The sequence below is a fragment of the Garra rufa genome, chromosome 23 (assembly GCF_049309525.1).
Source record: "Garra rufa chromosome 23, GarRuf1.0, whole genome shotgun sequence".
Classification (NCBI taxonomy): Eukaryota; Metazoa; Chordata; class Actinopteri; order Cypriniformes; family Cyprinidae; genus Garra; species Garra rufa.
The window spans coordinates 35,740,382-35,754,123 of record NC_133383.1 but is presented as its reverse complement, the minus strand read 5'-3'; the positions used below and the strand labels follow the sequence as shown (position 1 = coordinate 35,754,123).

The window sequence follows — 13,742 nt, the reverse complement described above, 5'->3', positions numbered from 1 at the left end:
CGTTAAACGTGTCCTCCCTTCTCTCCGCTTACCAGGCGGAAAATCTAGATGATTTGGGGCAACAGCTGGACAAAGGATCGCCCTCGCCTACCCTATGGAAGGAGATCCTTATGGTTAACGACCTCGTCCTCCGTAACGCTCGCCAGGCTGTCCAAGCCAGCGGGCGCGCCATGGCGCTTTCTGTGGTGGGGGAGCGCGCTCTCTGGCTCAACCTGTCAGGACTCCCCGACAGTGAGAAGAGGCGCATCGCAGGCGCCCCCGTCGAGCCTGGTCAGGCTCTCTTTGGTCCCGCCGTGGCTATGATGCAGCAGCGGTGTGATGATAAGAAGAAGGAGGACGAGGCTTTTAAATTATGCCTTCCGAGGAAGACAGGTACGTCGCGCCAGTTGCCCACTGCGCGTGTGCCCAACCCTCCTGTTATGGGGCGAACCCCGCATCAGAGTAGGGAGAGACACCGCAACAAACCTCCTCCGCGGCAGAACAATCCTTCCGCCGCAAAACCCTGGGGTAGGCCATCTTCTGCTGCAGCTGCGGCCGGGAAACCCCCCAACCCCACCCCCTCCGACTCGAAACGCAAGCAGCCTGCCTGATGTTCACCAGCTGGGGCCGGAGAGCCCGCGTTCGCGAGCCGCAAGCTCTATGGACTCTCTACCTGCCCCGGAGCCTTCGTCCAAAAGACAGAGGCTCTCCCATGGAAGGGCTGGCCACCTTCCACAGCCAGAGTGTTCAGTGGCTGTTATGTGTTATCCCCCCACGTTCAGGGGGTCAGTTGTCAGGGAATGTGCACAAGCAGTGTCACCACACAGCACTTTCATTGTTCCCCAGACCAAACAAATAAAGGCTTCGGCCCCAGTGTTCCCCAACACACAAAACACAAAGAACACACTGAAAGAAACGAATCTAATAAATTCGTTTCAGCGAGAGAACATCTCTCCGGTTCCCTGCACGCCGTCCCTAGTCTGTCCGCTAGATGGCGCCATTGCATCACATATGAGCGATCCGGCCGTATTAGCAGCCCAAAGCTGCTCTCCGGTTTGTGTGGAGTCTCTAATGAATCAGGTCGCAGCCTGGCGGTCAGTGTCAGCTCCCGAATGGGTGATTCGTACTATAATGAAGGGGTACAGACTTCAGTTTGCCACAAAGCCCCCTCTTTTCAACGGAGTTATCTCTTCTCACACGGAAGAGAGCTCCGCTCACATTCTGAAAGACGAAATCTCCGCTCTTCTCGAGAAGGGGGCGGTGCAAGTGGTACCACCGCACTCAAGCAGTCAGGAGTTTTACTCCCGTTATTTCCTAGTCCCGAAGAAGGACGGTTCTCTCCGCCCTATTCTGGATCTCAGAGTGTTGAACAAACATCTCAGGAAATACAATTTCAGAATGTTGAGTCACTCCTCTCTTTTAAGATCCGTAAATCACACTGCGTTTTTTACAGTGATCGATCTGAAAGATGCCTTTTTCCACATAAGCATTTATCCTCCACACAGAAAATTCCTTCGTTTCGCCTACCAAGGCATTTGTTACGAGTTCACAGTTCTTCCTTTCGGGCTCTCACTCAGCCCGAGGACGTTCTGTCTGTGTGTGGAGGCAGGACTCGCTCCGCTGAGAGCAGCGGGACTCAGAATCCTGACGTACATAGACGATTGGCTGATCATAGCCGATTCGAGAGAGGAAGCAATACAAAGCACTGCCCGTGTGCTCACTCACATCACAGCGCTCGGCTTCAGAGTGAACGTGAGCAAGAGCAATCTCACTCCTTCGCAGAATGTGATTTTTCTGGGGCTGGAGCTGAACTCTATAACAATGCGCGCACGGCTCTCGCAACAGCGCACTCTCTCTCTTCTGAAATGCCTCTCGCTTTTCAGAGAAGGGGCGAGGGTACAGTATCGCACATGTCTCAGACTACAGGGTCTTATGGCTTCGGCTGTCCATGTCCTGCCTTTAGGCCTGCTGAGAATGAGGGCGTTCATGAAGTGGGTTTTATCTCTTCATCTCAGCCCATTACGCGATCTCTGCCGCTCTGTCTCGGTGACGCGCGCTTGCACTGCAGCGCTGCGCCACTGGAGGAATGTGGCGTTTTACGCTCATGGAACTCCCCTCGGGGCAATCATGATGCGCAAAGTTGTGACGACAGATGCCTCCTTAACAGGGTGGGGTGCCACACAGGAGGGCAGAACAGTGAACGGTGTGTGGCCAAACACACTTCACTCAGCCCACATAAATTATTTGGAGCTCCTCACGGTTTGGAAAGCTCTGAATCACTTTCTGCCCCGCCTGCAAGGGCATCATGTGCTGGTGCGTTGCGACAACACCACAGCCGTGGCTTATATCAACCGTCAAGGGGGGATGCGCTCTTCAAAGCTCCATGCTCTAGCTCACAGGCTGTTAGTATGGAGCAGGCGACACTTCCTGTCGTTACGGGCGACTCATGTCCCAGGCGTTCTGAACAGAGGAGCAGACCTTCTATCGAGGGGGAACCCACTCTATGGGGATTGGCGCCTCCACCCTCAGATAGTGGGGCTACTGTGGAGGAGATTCGGTCAGGCGACCGTCGATCTCTTCGCCTCGCACGAAAATGCCCAGTGCCCTATGTTCTTCTCGCTACGGGACGAGGACGCCCCCCTCGGCGTGGACGCACTGGCCCATCCATGGCCCAAAGTGCTTCTCTACGCATTTCCTCCGCTATCGTTAATAGCGCCCACTCTGGCCAGGGTGAAAGAACGGAGCCTGACGCTCATTCTGATAGCACCCAGATGGCCCAAATCTCCATGGCTGGCACAGATAATTCCTCTTCTGTATGCACAGCCGTGGCCACTTCCGCTACGCACAGACCTCCTGTCTCAAGCGAACGGGGAGATCTACCATCCCCACCCAGACAGGGTGGCTCTATGGGCCTGGCCCGTGAGAGGTCAAACTTAAACACGTTGGGGCTCCCCCCACGTGTTGTCGCTACCATTCAGAATGCCAGAGCCTCCTCCACACGCTCTCTTTACAACTGCAAGTGGCGTGTGTTTGAGCAGTGGTGCGATGAGCGCCAGCTGATAGCGTATCAGTGCTCATTCACTGCTATTTTGAGCTTTTTGCAAGACCTTATCGATGGTGGAAGATCTTTTTCCACTATTAAGGTTTACTTGGCGGCTATCACCGCATGTCATGTTGGGTTCGATGGCACGACAGTGGGGCAACACCCCCTCATTCGTAGATTTATGAAAGGCGCCCGCCGCTCCCTTCCAGTCACTAAAAAAGTGATTCCAGAATGGGACCTCTCCATGGTGCTGGGGGTCTTGTCTCAATACCCTTTTGAACTGCTGGGAGACATTTCTCTTAAGCTTCTGTCTCTTAAGACAGCTCTGCTCCTGGCACTGGCATCAGCCAAACGTGTCAGTGACTTGCATGCACTCTCAGTCCATTCCTCATGCACGAAATTCTCCATCAATGGAGTCTTTCTAAGGCCTAACCCAGCCTTTATGCCAAAATGCTTCCCAGCATTTGCGTGTGAGGTGATTCAGCTTTCCGCTTTTCATCCTCCTCCTTTCTCCTCTTCAGAGGATAAGAGGCTGAACGCTTTATGTCCTGTTCGCTCTTTACGGGTTTACATTGACAGGACCAGCGCTGTCAGAAGGAGCGACCAGCTCTTCATTTCTTGGGCCCCCCCAAACACAGGGAATCCCATTTCTAAGCAATGCCTCTCTCATTGGCTTGTGGAAGCCATCTCCTTGGCATATGAATCTAAGGGAGTGCGTCCTCCAGAGGGCCTCAGAGCTCACTCCACTAGAGGCTTGGCAGCCTCCTGGGCTCTGTTTAACGGGGTTTCCTTGCAGGACATTTGTGCCGCTGCAAGCTGGGCCTCACCACATACATTTGTCAGATACTACCGGCTGGATGTCACCCAGACCCCGGTAGCTCATTCTGTTTTAGGTGTGGGTTCTTCGTTGGGTTGCGCCCTCGGACCCTTAACACCTTAGGCTTGAGTGGTCCAACTCAGCTTATTCATGTTTCTAAGCAAGTCATCTGCCCCCCCGCCCCCCCACCCACATCTTTATTATGTGTGCATATATTATTATTAATATATCAGCATGAGGTGTGTGGCCATATTATGTGCATGTTACCACAGTTCATTCTTGCACGGCTGGTATTCATGCTCATTATGGGGGTCTGATCCTTGGTGACGTGTCAAGCACCGCCTCTCCAGGTGACCGTCCTCTGGCTTACAGGGCCTCACTGTGGGTGTATTGGGCAACTGGGGAGCTGTCCATATCTCCCATAGGTGGATCTCGAACACGAGATGATGAAAGAGAACAATAGGTTACTGTCGTAACCCCGGTTCTCTGAAACATCGAGTGGAGAGATCCACCAAGTTTGCCCCGCTTGCTACGAGAAGCGAATATGCTCACTGAGGAAAGGTAGCGCGTGCATTGGTTTTATTCGCCCGGTAAGGGGCGGCGCCTTACCTGCCAGTGGGCACGCGCTCCTGTCTGTCAAGCCAGACTTGGTGCAATTGGATGCTTCTGCAGAGGTCAGGTACGGATGCCCTTCCCATAGGTGGATCTCTCCACTCGATGTTTCAGAGAACCGGGGTTACGACAGTAACCTATTGTTTTCTTTTTTATATTATAAACTCACAAAGTTGTTTTTTATATTGTGAGTGCACACAAATAAACGTAGACCTTTCACAGCTCCGAATCATGCCATATGCCATATTTTAAGTTGTTTCCAGTGCAAGTGATCGCTGGTGCCTCCAAGTCCTGTAAGCCCGCATTAGCTTTGACTTTTCACACAAACGATTGGATATGGGTCTAACAGCGCACATTTATATAGGTTAAACATTTAAACTAACATATACAATATGCTTGAACTGTTTAATATCTAAAGATTTTATTTCAGGCAAGTCGTGGTCATTTGAGAAGCTAAATTGATCAAACATAGGCTATGATCTACTCGCTGGTCGTTTTGAAAATCAAAAACTTACATTTAACGAACAAAAAATAACGAAACGAAATATAATCACTTTGCCATTGCATACAAAACTGAGCTATTTATGTATGCTTCGCGGTGCGGCTGCGCTTGTGAGTGAGCGAAGTCGCCGCAACTCATGTGAAGAGGGGGAGGGGTTGAGAGCGTATTCTACAGTAGCCTACACACATCATACAAGTTTATTATATTTACTTTTAATATTGTGTTTGTCAACGTCCGTGTAAATTTATAAAATAAAATTATAATTCTAAAAAACTCCACTCTTTCTGGTTGGGGTGGCCAATGGGGTGGCCAGTGTCATTTTAGGGGTGGCCCCTGGGCGCCACCGGCAACACTATGCAGTTATTTTACCATAGTAAAAGTACATTTCTGAAGTAAACTTTTCATTTCAGTTTTTAGTATTGATTTAAAATTAGACAAAACTGCTATTATTTTAATCTCCAATTTATTTATCAGTTTAGTTAGTTTATTAATGCTTCGCAAACCACTGTTTTAAACTCCAGTGGTGCAGGCTTCAGGCTCCAGGCTTCAGTATTCAGATCCCTATAGCATACAATGCAAATCTCATTCCCTTATCTTAGGGAACCGAGGTTGAGTTTCTCACACCCTTGTGATTTCTCAGATCAAGGGCCAATTTTCAAAAAGTTTTTCAGCAATAATTTCTTGCAAATGTCATTGTTATTCTTGTGTCGTGTATGTATTGTTTAGGCTCTGCTCTTTAGTTCTTGTCAAATTCTGAGGGACCTAAGGTTTACACTCAGTAGAAATTTGTGCATGTGCAACTTTAAGGGTGAAAACAATGGCTTATGTCTGTCATGAACTTTTTGTACACCTTTTTTCATATTTCTGAATGACATGATATACTCAGTTAAATAATTTCATGATTCACTCTTTTCCTGCAAGTTGAAGATAAGAGAATGTCCCCATTTCAAGGACTGTAATATCATAGGATGACGTTGTGAAGGATGGATTTTTCATTTTTTGTACTTTTTATTTTTTATTTTAGATTAAGTCTAAAAACTAAAAGTTCCGCATGTTTCCTGCTGTTCACCTGATTTTTACCTCTTGGTACAATAGAAAAGTTAGTTATAGCTAGTATGTCAGACAAAATGCGGTATTAAGTGGTTTTGGATATCACTGTATATTTTTAATGGGATCTGCTAAAGAAAGCCAACATTTCTAATGTATCGGCAGGATCTAACACAGCATTATGTATTAACATCTAAGAATGCAGACTTTAGTAGATTAATAATTAGACAAACATGTATTCTTCTGGGCCTGCTTGTAGCAAATCTAATCAGACAGAAATAAAACATGAACAATTTGAATAAGTGTCAGATATTTTTAATAGAATAAATTTCAATGGATGTGCTGTGTATCACTTAACTTCTCCACTGATGAGATTGTTGCTTTCATAATGCTTTGGTTTAACAGCAAGATAGAAGGAAATACATCAAGCTTTGTGTTACTAATGATAGATTTCTTTTATTATAACCTTGAATATACTTCCACGGATTGCTCTGAGATTTCCTTTAATGATTGAGCTCCTCTGTTGCAGAGCAATACAGATTATAAAGTACATTTACGGATGGAGCCATCAACACACACGACCCACAGCACTCCCAGGTCGAAGCTCACATGCTTGTGGCCATTGGGACAGGCAACCATTGCGATCCAGTCTGTCCCAGAGGGGTTGGAGCGGGTGACACCAATTCTGCAATAGACAATGAGGGTTTCTTGAATGCAGCGTTTGGTTTAATTAATGAATTGTTTTGTTCATAAAACTTGTAATACAAGACTGTTCAGGCTCACCTTTGGAATAAGCTCCCTTGATGGTTGACCCCAAAGACACTCCCATCAGTTCCTACTTCGATCATGGACAGAAGTCCTCCAATATTCACAAAGTTGCCAGACCCAGAGCAGACGTTATTAGACACATCCTGCACGAGACCAAAAGACATCAGGAGAATCTTTCTGCAGCTTTCATTGTGATTGCTTAATATTTGTCATAAAAAAAACACTTGCCAGAGATCTTTACTGTTAAACATGGCAGATTAAACTTATTCTCCAACTCCTATATTAAACGGTGTGCGATTACCTTCATGATGAAGATCTGGTCATTGCGGTTTACTCCCCAACAGCTGTACGGTCCACAGCTGTAGTACTTCAGCTTTCCATTCATTGGAACCCAAGGAGTAGTGCTGGATGGCCATTTGTTGTTAACATCCATATTTAAACAGAATACGTCATCATTCATATTAACACCTGCAATGATCTGATCACCTCCAGCATCCACCTGTTTGAGAAGCCCTTAAAAAAAAGGTTGGAAGATACATTAGTTTAATAGGAACCATAAATAAGATGATTTCTTTGGGATTGTTGCTCAATTATTTTAATAATAAAACATGTAAATTCATGACTGGGTAAACTTGTGTTATTGATGTCAATTTGCTCTTTGTAACTCTTCACCTGGAAATTGAATGGAGGAACCACTCTGAAGCTTGAAGATGTTGTTTGCTGAATTCACCCCCAACCAACCAGCAGGACCAACACTGAAGTGCTTTAGAGACATATTGATGTTTATGAAGATATTTTCAAGCAGGTAAAACGGCTGATTAAGATCGTTTACTCCAACCACGGATCCTGATCCAGCATCTATCTGCTTCAGGTTACCGCTCATCACGGTACAGTCTAAAGCTGTGAAAACATAATTAAAATTATCAGTGATTACAAATACAGATACTTTCAAAAATTAAAAACCTTCTACTTAAAAACAACAACAACATCGCTTACCCAGAGTGTGAAGGAGCTGGCAGCAGAAGAGTAGCAGGATGCTTGAGTAAACCTTCATTGCACCACAATACAATCTATTGTCTGGACCTACTCAAAACTAGAACTCATTTATGAAAGTGTATTTAACTGATGTTTTATTAACAGTTTGGGAGGAACACGTTCAGGTAATTAACCTGATTAAACACAAGAGGAGCACAATCAGTAATCAACCTAATTAACAGGTGTATATAGCAGACTAATCTCTGTTCTTTAACAGTTGTTTAGTTTTTGGTTTGCAACTTTTGCTATTATTTCATACACTCGCCTTTCCTGGGTATTTTTCGGATTCTCTGGCCAATTTGCTGACCTTAAAGGAGAAGTCCGGTGTGATTTTGACCTAAAGTGTATTGAATCATGATACCGAGTGTGAACGTACCTTGCATGTCTCATCTCGGTTTGTGTCCTGCTGTCCGAAATCTGGGGTCAGTTAGCCGATGCTAACAACAGGTTGTCAATGAGAGTCAATGGGGCATCGGAGTAGCCATGTAAATAAATCACTGTTTTATGCCATTTATGAGGCACAAAGTAGCGCCACACTTCATTGGTAGACTGCCAAGGGCCCTGACATTTAAAAGGAGACATTGAGAACTTTGAAAAAGCACCGGTAGTTTATTTACGAGAAGATGATAGTCCTCTGACTGCCCAGCAAGCAAAAGCTGTCATTTCACCGTCTCGTCCCGTTATAGTCCGGCTGTTTGTATACCCCCTTCTAGCCCAAATAACCTTGAATTTGAATACATGTAATATTTTGGCAAAATAACTCGTGAGATGTATGATATAGATAAAATAGAGCTTAGGACAATATCACGTTGCAATCAAATTAATAATAATATAAAAAAATAGTAGGCTAATTCATAAATGTGCCCAGGCAGTTTGGCATGACTTGCCTGGAACGCTACAAAGTCGTGAGTCGTGGTTTGAAGTGGTGATTTACCAGTTGAAAAAAACTGCCTGGAACGCAGCATTATTATAGTAGCTTGGCTATAGCCAAAATAAATCTTAAATCTTAAAATCGTTTACATGTAATTTTCGCCCACGCAGCTTATTATCAAAATGTAAGTAAAATTTTGAAACTTTTAAACTTTTAAATTGACATTCATTTACATTTTATGTAATTTTTATATCATAAATAAATATAGCATTGTTAATTATGCCAAAAATAATGCATTTTAAATGTTTTAAAAGTTTACTTGCATTTGATAATATGATGTCATACATTCCCCAAGCTGTTAAATGTAACATTCATACACATTATATGATATTTTTACTGTCTTTCATTTTATAAATACATATGCAATTACCACTGCCCATATGCACGAATTTACTTCCTTGTTTAGTCAAGTCATGTGTTGGTTAAATATAGTCTATTTAATAGATTTTACAGTTCAAGATAAAACTTAAGATGTAGTTATTAAATTATATAAAATATTTCAGATTCATATTGAGTGAAGTATTTAAGTCTTATACCATAAATATTTAACGTATTTGTAGTGAACTACATATTAGTATTTAAATAATTCACCCTTATAGGCTGTTTGTGTGTGAGCTTAATGATTTTCTGCACTTACTATACTATATACTTCAGTGCGGTAAAAGAACTACAATTTATTAGTAATTTTATAGTAAATTGAAAAGCAAGACGTCTTGAAAAATATAGAGAGTTTAAAAGGCAGCTGCATAATAATAAATCCTCTGCTGCCATCTATTGGTTATATGGGTAATTCCATATTATTTTAGCCAAAAAAAGACGTTGTTTTTCCGATGCCGTTTTATGAATGAAAAGAGAGTCCTTGAAGTACATTTTATTTCACAGCTGTAGAGTTAGTAGATATTAGAAATAAGTAAGGGATAATGTACAGGCAGCCGGTAGTTATCGCAGAAATAAGCCCCGACAGTGTGATCAGTCTACACTGAAGGGGCTTATTTCGCGATAACTACAGGCTGCCTGTACATTATCCCGCTTATTACACGGCTACTTGCCACATAAGGAAAAAAACTGGACATGAATATGAATTTGAAACCTTTTATTGGCATATTTGTTTTAAATTAACATTTTTATCCTTCCGCGAAACGATATAGTACCACGTGACTAACATTCAAACTATGTACGTTAGTAAGACAATTTAAATAGATTAATGTCGAAATTTTCCATTGTTAATTGTGGTTGTCCAGAGTTTGTCACAAGATGGCGCCAAACGGGAATCTTTGTTGGCACGGAGGGATTTTAAACATACAAGTAGAGCGGTGATTATTTGAAAAGAACGAACCTGCAAATGTCTCAACCGACCAATCAGAATCAAGCATTCCAAAGAGCCGTGTAATAATACTAGATATTAATATTAGATATTAGAAATAATAAAGGCTTTAATATAAATAAATATAAATAATAAAAATCCCCCAACATTATCAAGCTGCCCCAGTCAGCAAATTTCCTCTGGGCCGGATCTGGCCCATACCAACAGCTAAAGTGTGGCCCAGATAAGTTTAGGTTCCCCGGCCCAAAACTGGTCCACATCTTTTTACCCAGAACCGAACCAAAACAGTGCCATAACCCAACCTAAAATGAGCCAAATCATGAAAACAGATGTGGCTGATATATGGATCTTATGTGTTATTCTTATATGGCTGAGTTCTGTAAAGGGCAATGGCCCCTATGTGGACCACATGTGGCTGATAGATCAAAAGCCATAATTTAACCATATTTATGCCACACCTATTATTTATTTAAAATACCAATTACACAGTAAATCTTAAACACGTATTAAACACAAAATTGATTCACAGACATTTTTAATATAATACAATTTTAATAACAGAAGTACAATACAGAACATAAAATGTGGTGTAAATGTCAAATGAGTAAATAAATGTACAATAATGGATACTTTTAGTAAGTCTCACCAGCCTTTCTTTCACAATCTGTCAGGAAAAAGGAGAGAAAAAAGATTATTAGCATATCATAATTAGAATTAGATATTTGAATATTAAAACAAGCCATGACATGAGTGCTCGCTGGTGGTAAAGGTAATCCTGTTTTATTAGCATTTTTCGACGGTATTCAAACTAATTGAGATTACGTGAGACGAAAGATTTGTTAGTTTTTAAATCACGTTATAACTAGTAGAAAGGAGAAAGGATGATCGCATTCATGCGCTCTCCGCTTGTAACATCACTTACAGCGGTCTGTCACGTAACATCAAAGAGCGTCAAAAAGGCATTTATCGTTTAAATTTTCTGATATAATAGACATAATTTTAAAGATGAGACTTATCGAAAATAACAAAACCCAAATCTTATCATGATTTCTGGACAGCAGGTATGTATAGTGACGTTTTATTCATGCATATGAATTCAGCACATGATCGTGGGCAAAACGAAACTGTGTTTGTTCGGTACACATACCTAAGCACACAATTTTTTTCTGTACGAATAAGCGTACCATTACTTCCCTATAAAACATTTAAAACACCAAAACTGCACTTACCTGAATAAGAGTGTGTCTGGGCAAAGGCTGTTGTAGACTCAGGAGCAGAGCGGGAAATAACGGACATATGTTTTCAAATTTTCAGTAATCCACCAATAGGAATACAGGAAGAATGAATGAATGGGCTGACATTTGGACTGCCACAAACCAGCCACACATGACTATAGCAGGTTATGTGTGTTTTTCCAAGTAAAAGCCAAATGTTAACCATAAGTTAACATATTTCAGGATGTGCCATAGCCTAGCCAAATATGGCTCTTGTCTGTGTACTGTCATATGGGCCATATACCTTAATACAAAAAGTCACCCAAATGAAAATTCCCTCCAATTCTAAAGCCATGGCAAAACATATATGGTACAAGTTTGGCCCATATGTGCTCAGCCATGCCATACCTAGGCCAAACGTGACAGCTTTCAGCCACATTTGGCCCAAACGTTCTTGCTATCTGGGGCAGACTCGGAGCCTGCTGCATCGACAGTCCCGCACCCAGAGTCCCGCATTCTCAGACCCCTCGTTTTTCGAGACAGCGCCTCATGCTGTTCGGAAGATCGTATAACACCCTTATCCAAATGCCATTGAAAACATTAGAATGCAATATTACGGTCTCTTTTTTATGGAAGCCCGTTTCCCCCCTCCCTATGGAAGCCCGTTTCCGCCAGGTCAGAAAAAAATCCATGCCTTAAAAAGTCGAAATTATGACATACTTAAGTCATAATTACGAGATAAAAAGTCGAAATTATGACTTAAAAATTCGAAATTATGACTTAACAAATCGAAATTATGAGATAAAAAGTCGAAATTATGACTTACTATGTCGAAATTATGACTTAAAAAGTCGAAATTATGACTTACTTAAGTCAATTATGATCACAATTATGATCACACATTGATCACATGACCAATCCACGCCTTCCGTTTTGAATCATGATTCGGCATACGCCTTTGAAGTTCCGTTTCCAGGAGTGTTCTAATGATAAACGGGACATTCCAGAACGAATTGACCATATGCACGAATTACTTCCTTGTTTACTCAAGCCAGCTAAGTCATTTCCGGTCAACTGTACTGTGGCATAATATGAGCGCACTTTGTTCGTTTTCTCTACATAATACATTCACAATCGAAGAAAAGTGTTGTTTGTCTAAGAGGACCAAACGTCCATGTACACCGTTTCAAGAATGAAAAATGCCAGTTTAAAAAAATACGCGAGTAAATCGGCTAAATATGCGCGAGTCATTGCTATCATAGCAATGATTCGCGCATATTTAGCCGATTTACTCGCGTATTTTTTTAAACTGGCATTTCATAATGATTGACAGTAATAACCGGACCAAACAGCTTACAAACTGATGTCAAAAAAAGAGCTTAAATGATTCAGACTAATTTCACAGTAACAGAACTACAGCAGTAGCAAGTTTGTGTTGGTTAAATAAATAGCTTTTACAGTTCAAGATAAAACTTAAAAGATGTAGTAATTCAATTTTATAAAATATTTCAAATTCATATTGATTCATATTGAGTGCATTATTTAATTATTATACCATCAATAATACTACAATTTATTATACTAGTAATTTTATAATAAATCAAAAAGCAAGACGTCTTGAAAAATATATAGGGATTTTAAAAGTCAGCTTCACAATAAATAATCCTCTGCTGCCATCTATTGGTTATATGGGTAATTCCATAAATAGACGTTGTTTTCCTCCAAGTAGGGCTCGCTGCAGCCAGCGGTGGACATCCAACCCCGCCCACGTCAATGCGTCATCGTGTGACTCCCCTCCCCATCGGTAGCCTTACAGCGGTGCATTTCAAAATACTTCACGAAATGTATCCATGTAAAGTAGCTCTTTCTAAATTCATAGACATTGATAATACCCGCAGTTTTTGTAACACACATGAGGAAGACTTGTGTCATTTGTTTTATAATTGTGAATTGTCTCTTAGTTTTTGGTCTGATGTTAGCACCTTTCTATTTCTGCAAAGAAATGTTAATTATATGCTTTCTTTAAAATATGTTATCTGTACTTATTCTCATAAAAGTAAAATGATTGAGTACGTTGTTAACTTTTACATTTTGCAAGGCAAATATTATATTCATAAACAGAAATTTGCTAAATGCATACCAAAATGTAATTTATTTTTATCAGAAATAGAAGTTTTTAAAAAGTCTTTTACATTTGTTGTTACATTTCACGGAGAACTTTTTTTCAGGTTATGCTCCCACAATATAATTTTTGTATATGTAAGGGAAAAGGAAGAAAATTTGAACTATTGCTTAGTTGTTTCTAGGTTTTAATTTAGTTTTTGTTTATTTATTTACTTTTTATTTATACGTTTATTTATTTATTTTTTTCTCTCTATGCTATGGTATTAGTTTATTTTTATTTTTTTATTATTATTTTTTCCCCCTCTTATTACATATTGTATTACTGTATACAGATTAAGCTTGTATT

The 13,742-nt window shown here is 41.5% G+C and overlaps 2 protein-coding genes across 2 annotated transcripts; one reads left to right on the top strand and one right to left on the bottom strand.

The window, feature by feature from the left end:
* Nucleotides 1-639: 639 nt before the first annotated feature.
* LOC141299023 (uncharacterized) lies at nucleotides 640-2,916 on the top strand. The gene has a single exon (XM_073829302.1). It carries the CDS (start codon nucleotides 640-642, stop codon nucleotides 2,914-2,916), a length of 2,277 nt encoding a protein of 758 aa, XP_073685403.1.
* A 3,383-nt stretch (nucleotides 2,917-6,299) lies between these two features.
* On the bottom strand, nucleotides 6,300-7,985 carry LOC141299685 (fish-egg lectin-like). The gene is made up of 5 exons (XM_073830070.1): nucleotides 7,765-7,985; nucleotides 7,441-7,668; nucleotides 7,070-7,281; nucleotides 6,784-6,911; nucleotides 6,300-6,685 (listed from the first exon to the last, which is right to left on the bottom strand). Exons 1-5 carry the CDS (start codon nucleotides 7,820-7,822, stop codon nucleotides 6,541-6,543), a joined length of 771 nt encoding a protein of 256 aa, XP_073686171.1. The 5' UTR covers nucleotides 7,823-7,985; the 3' UTR covers nucleotides 6,300-6,540.
* Between the last annotated feature and the right edge of the window lie 5,757 nt (nucleotides 7,986-13,742).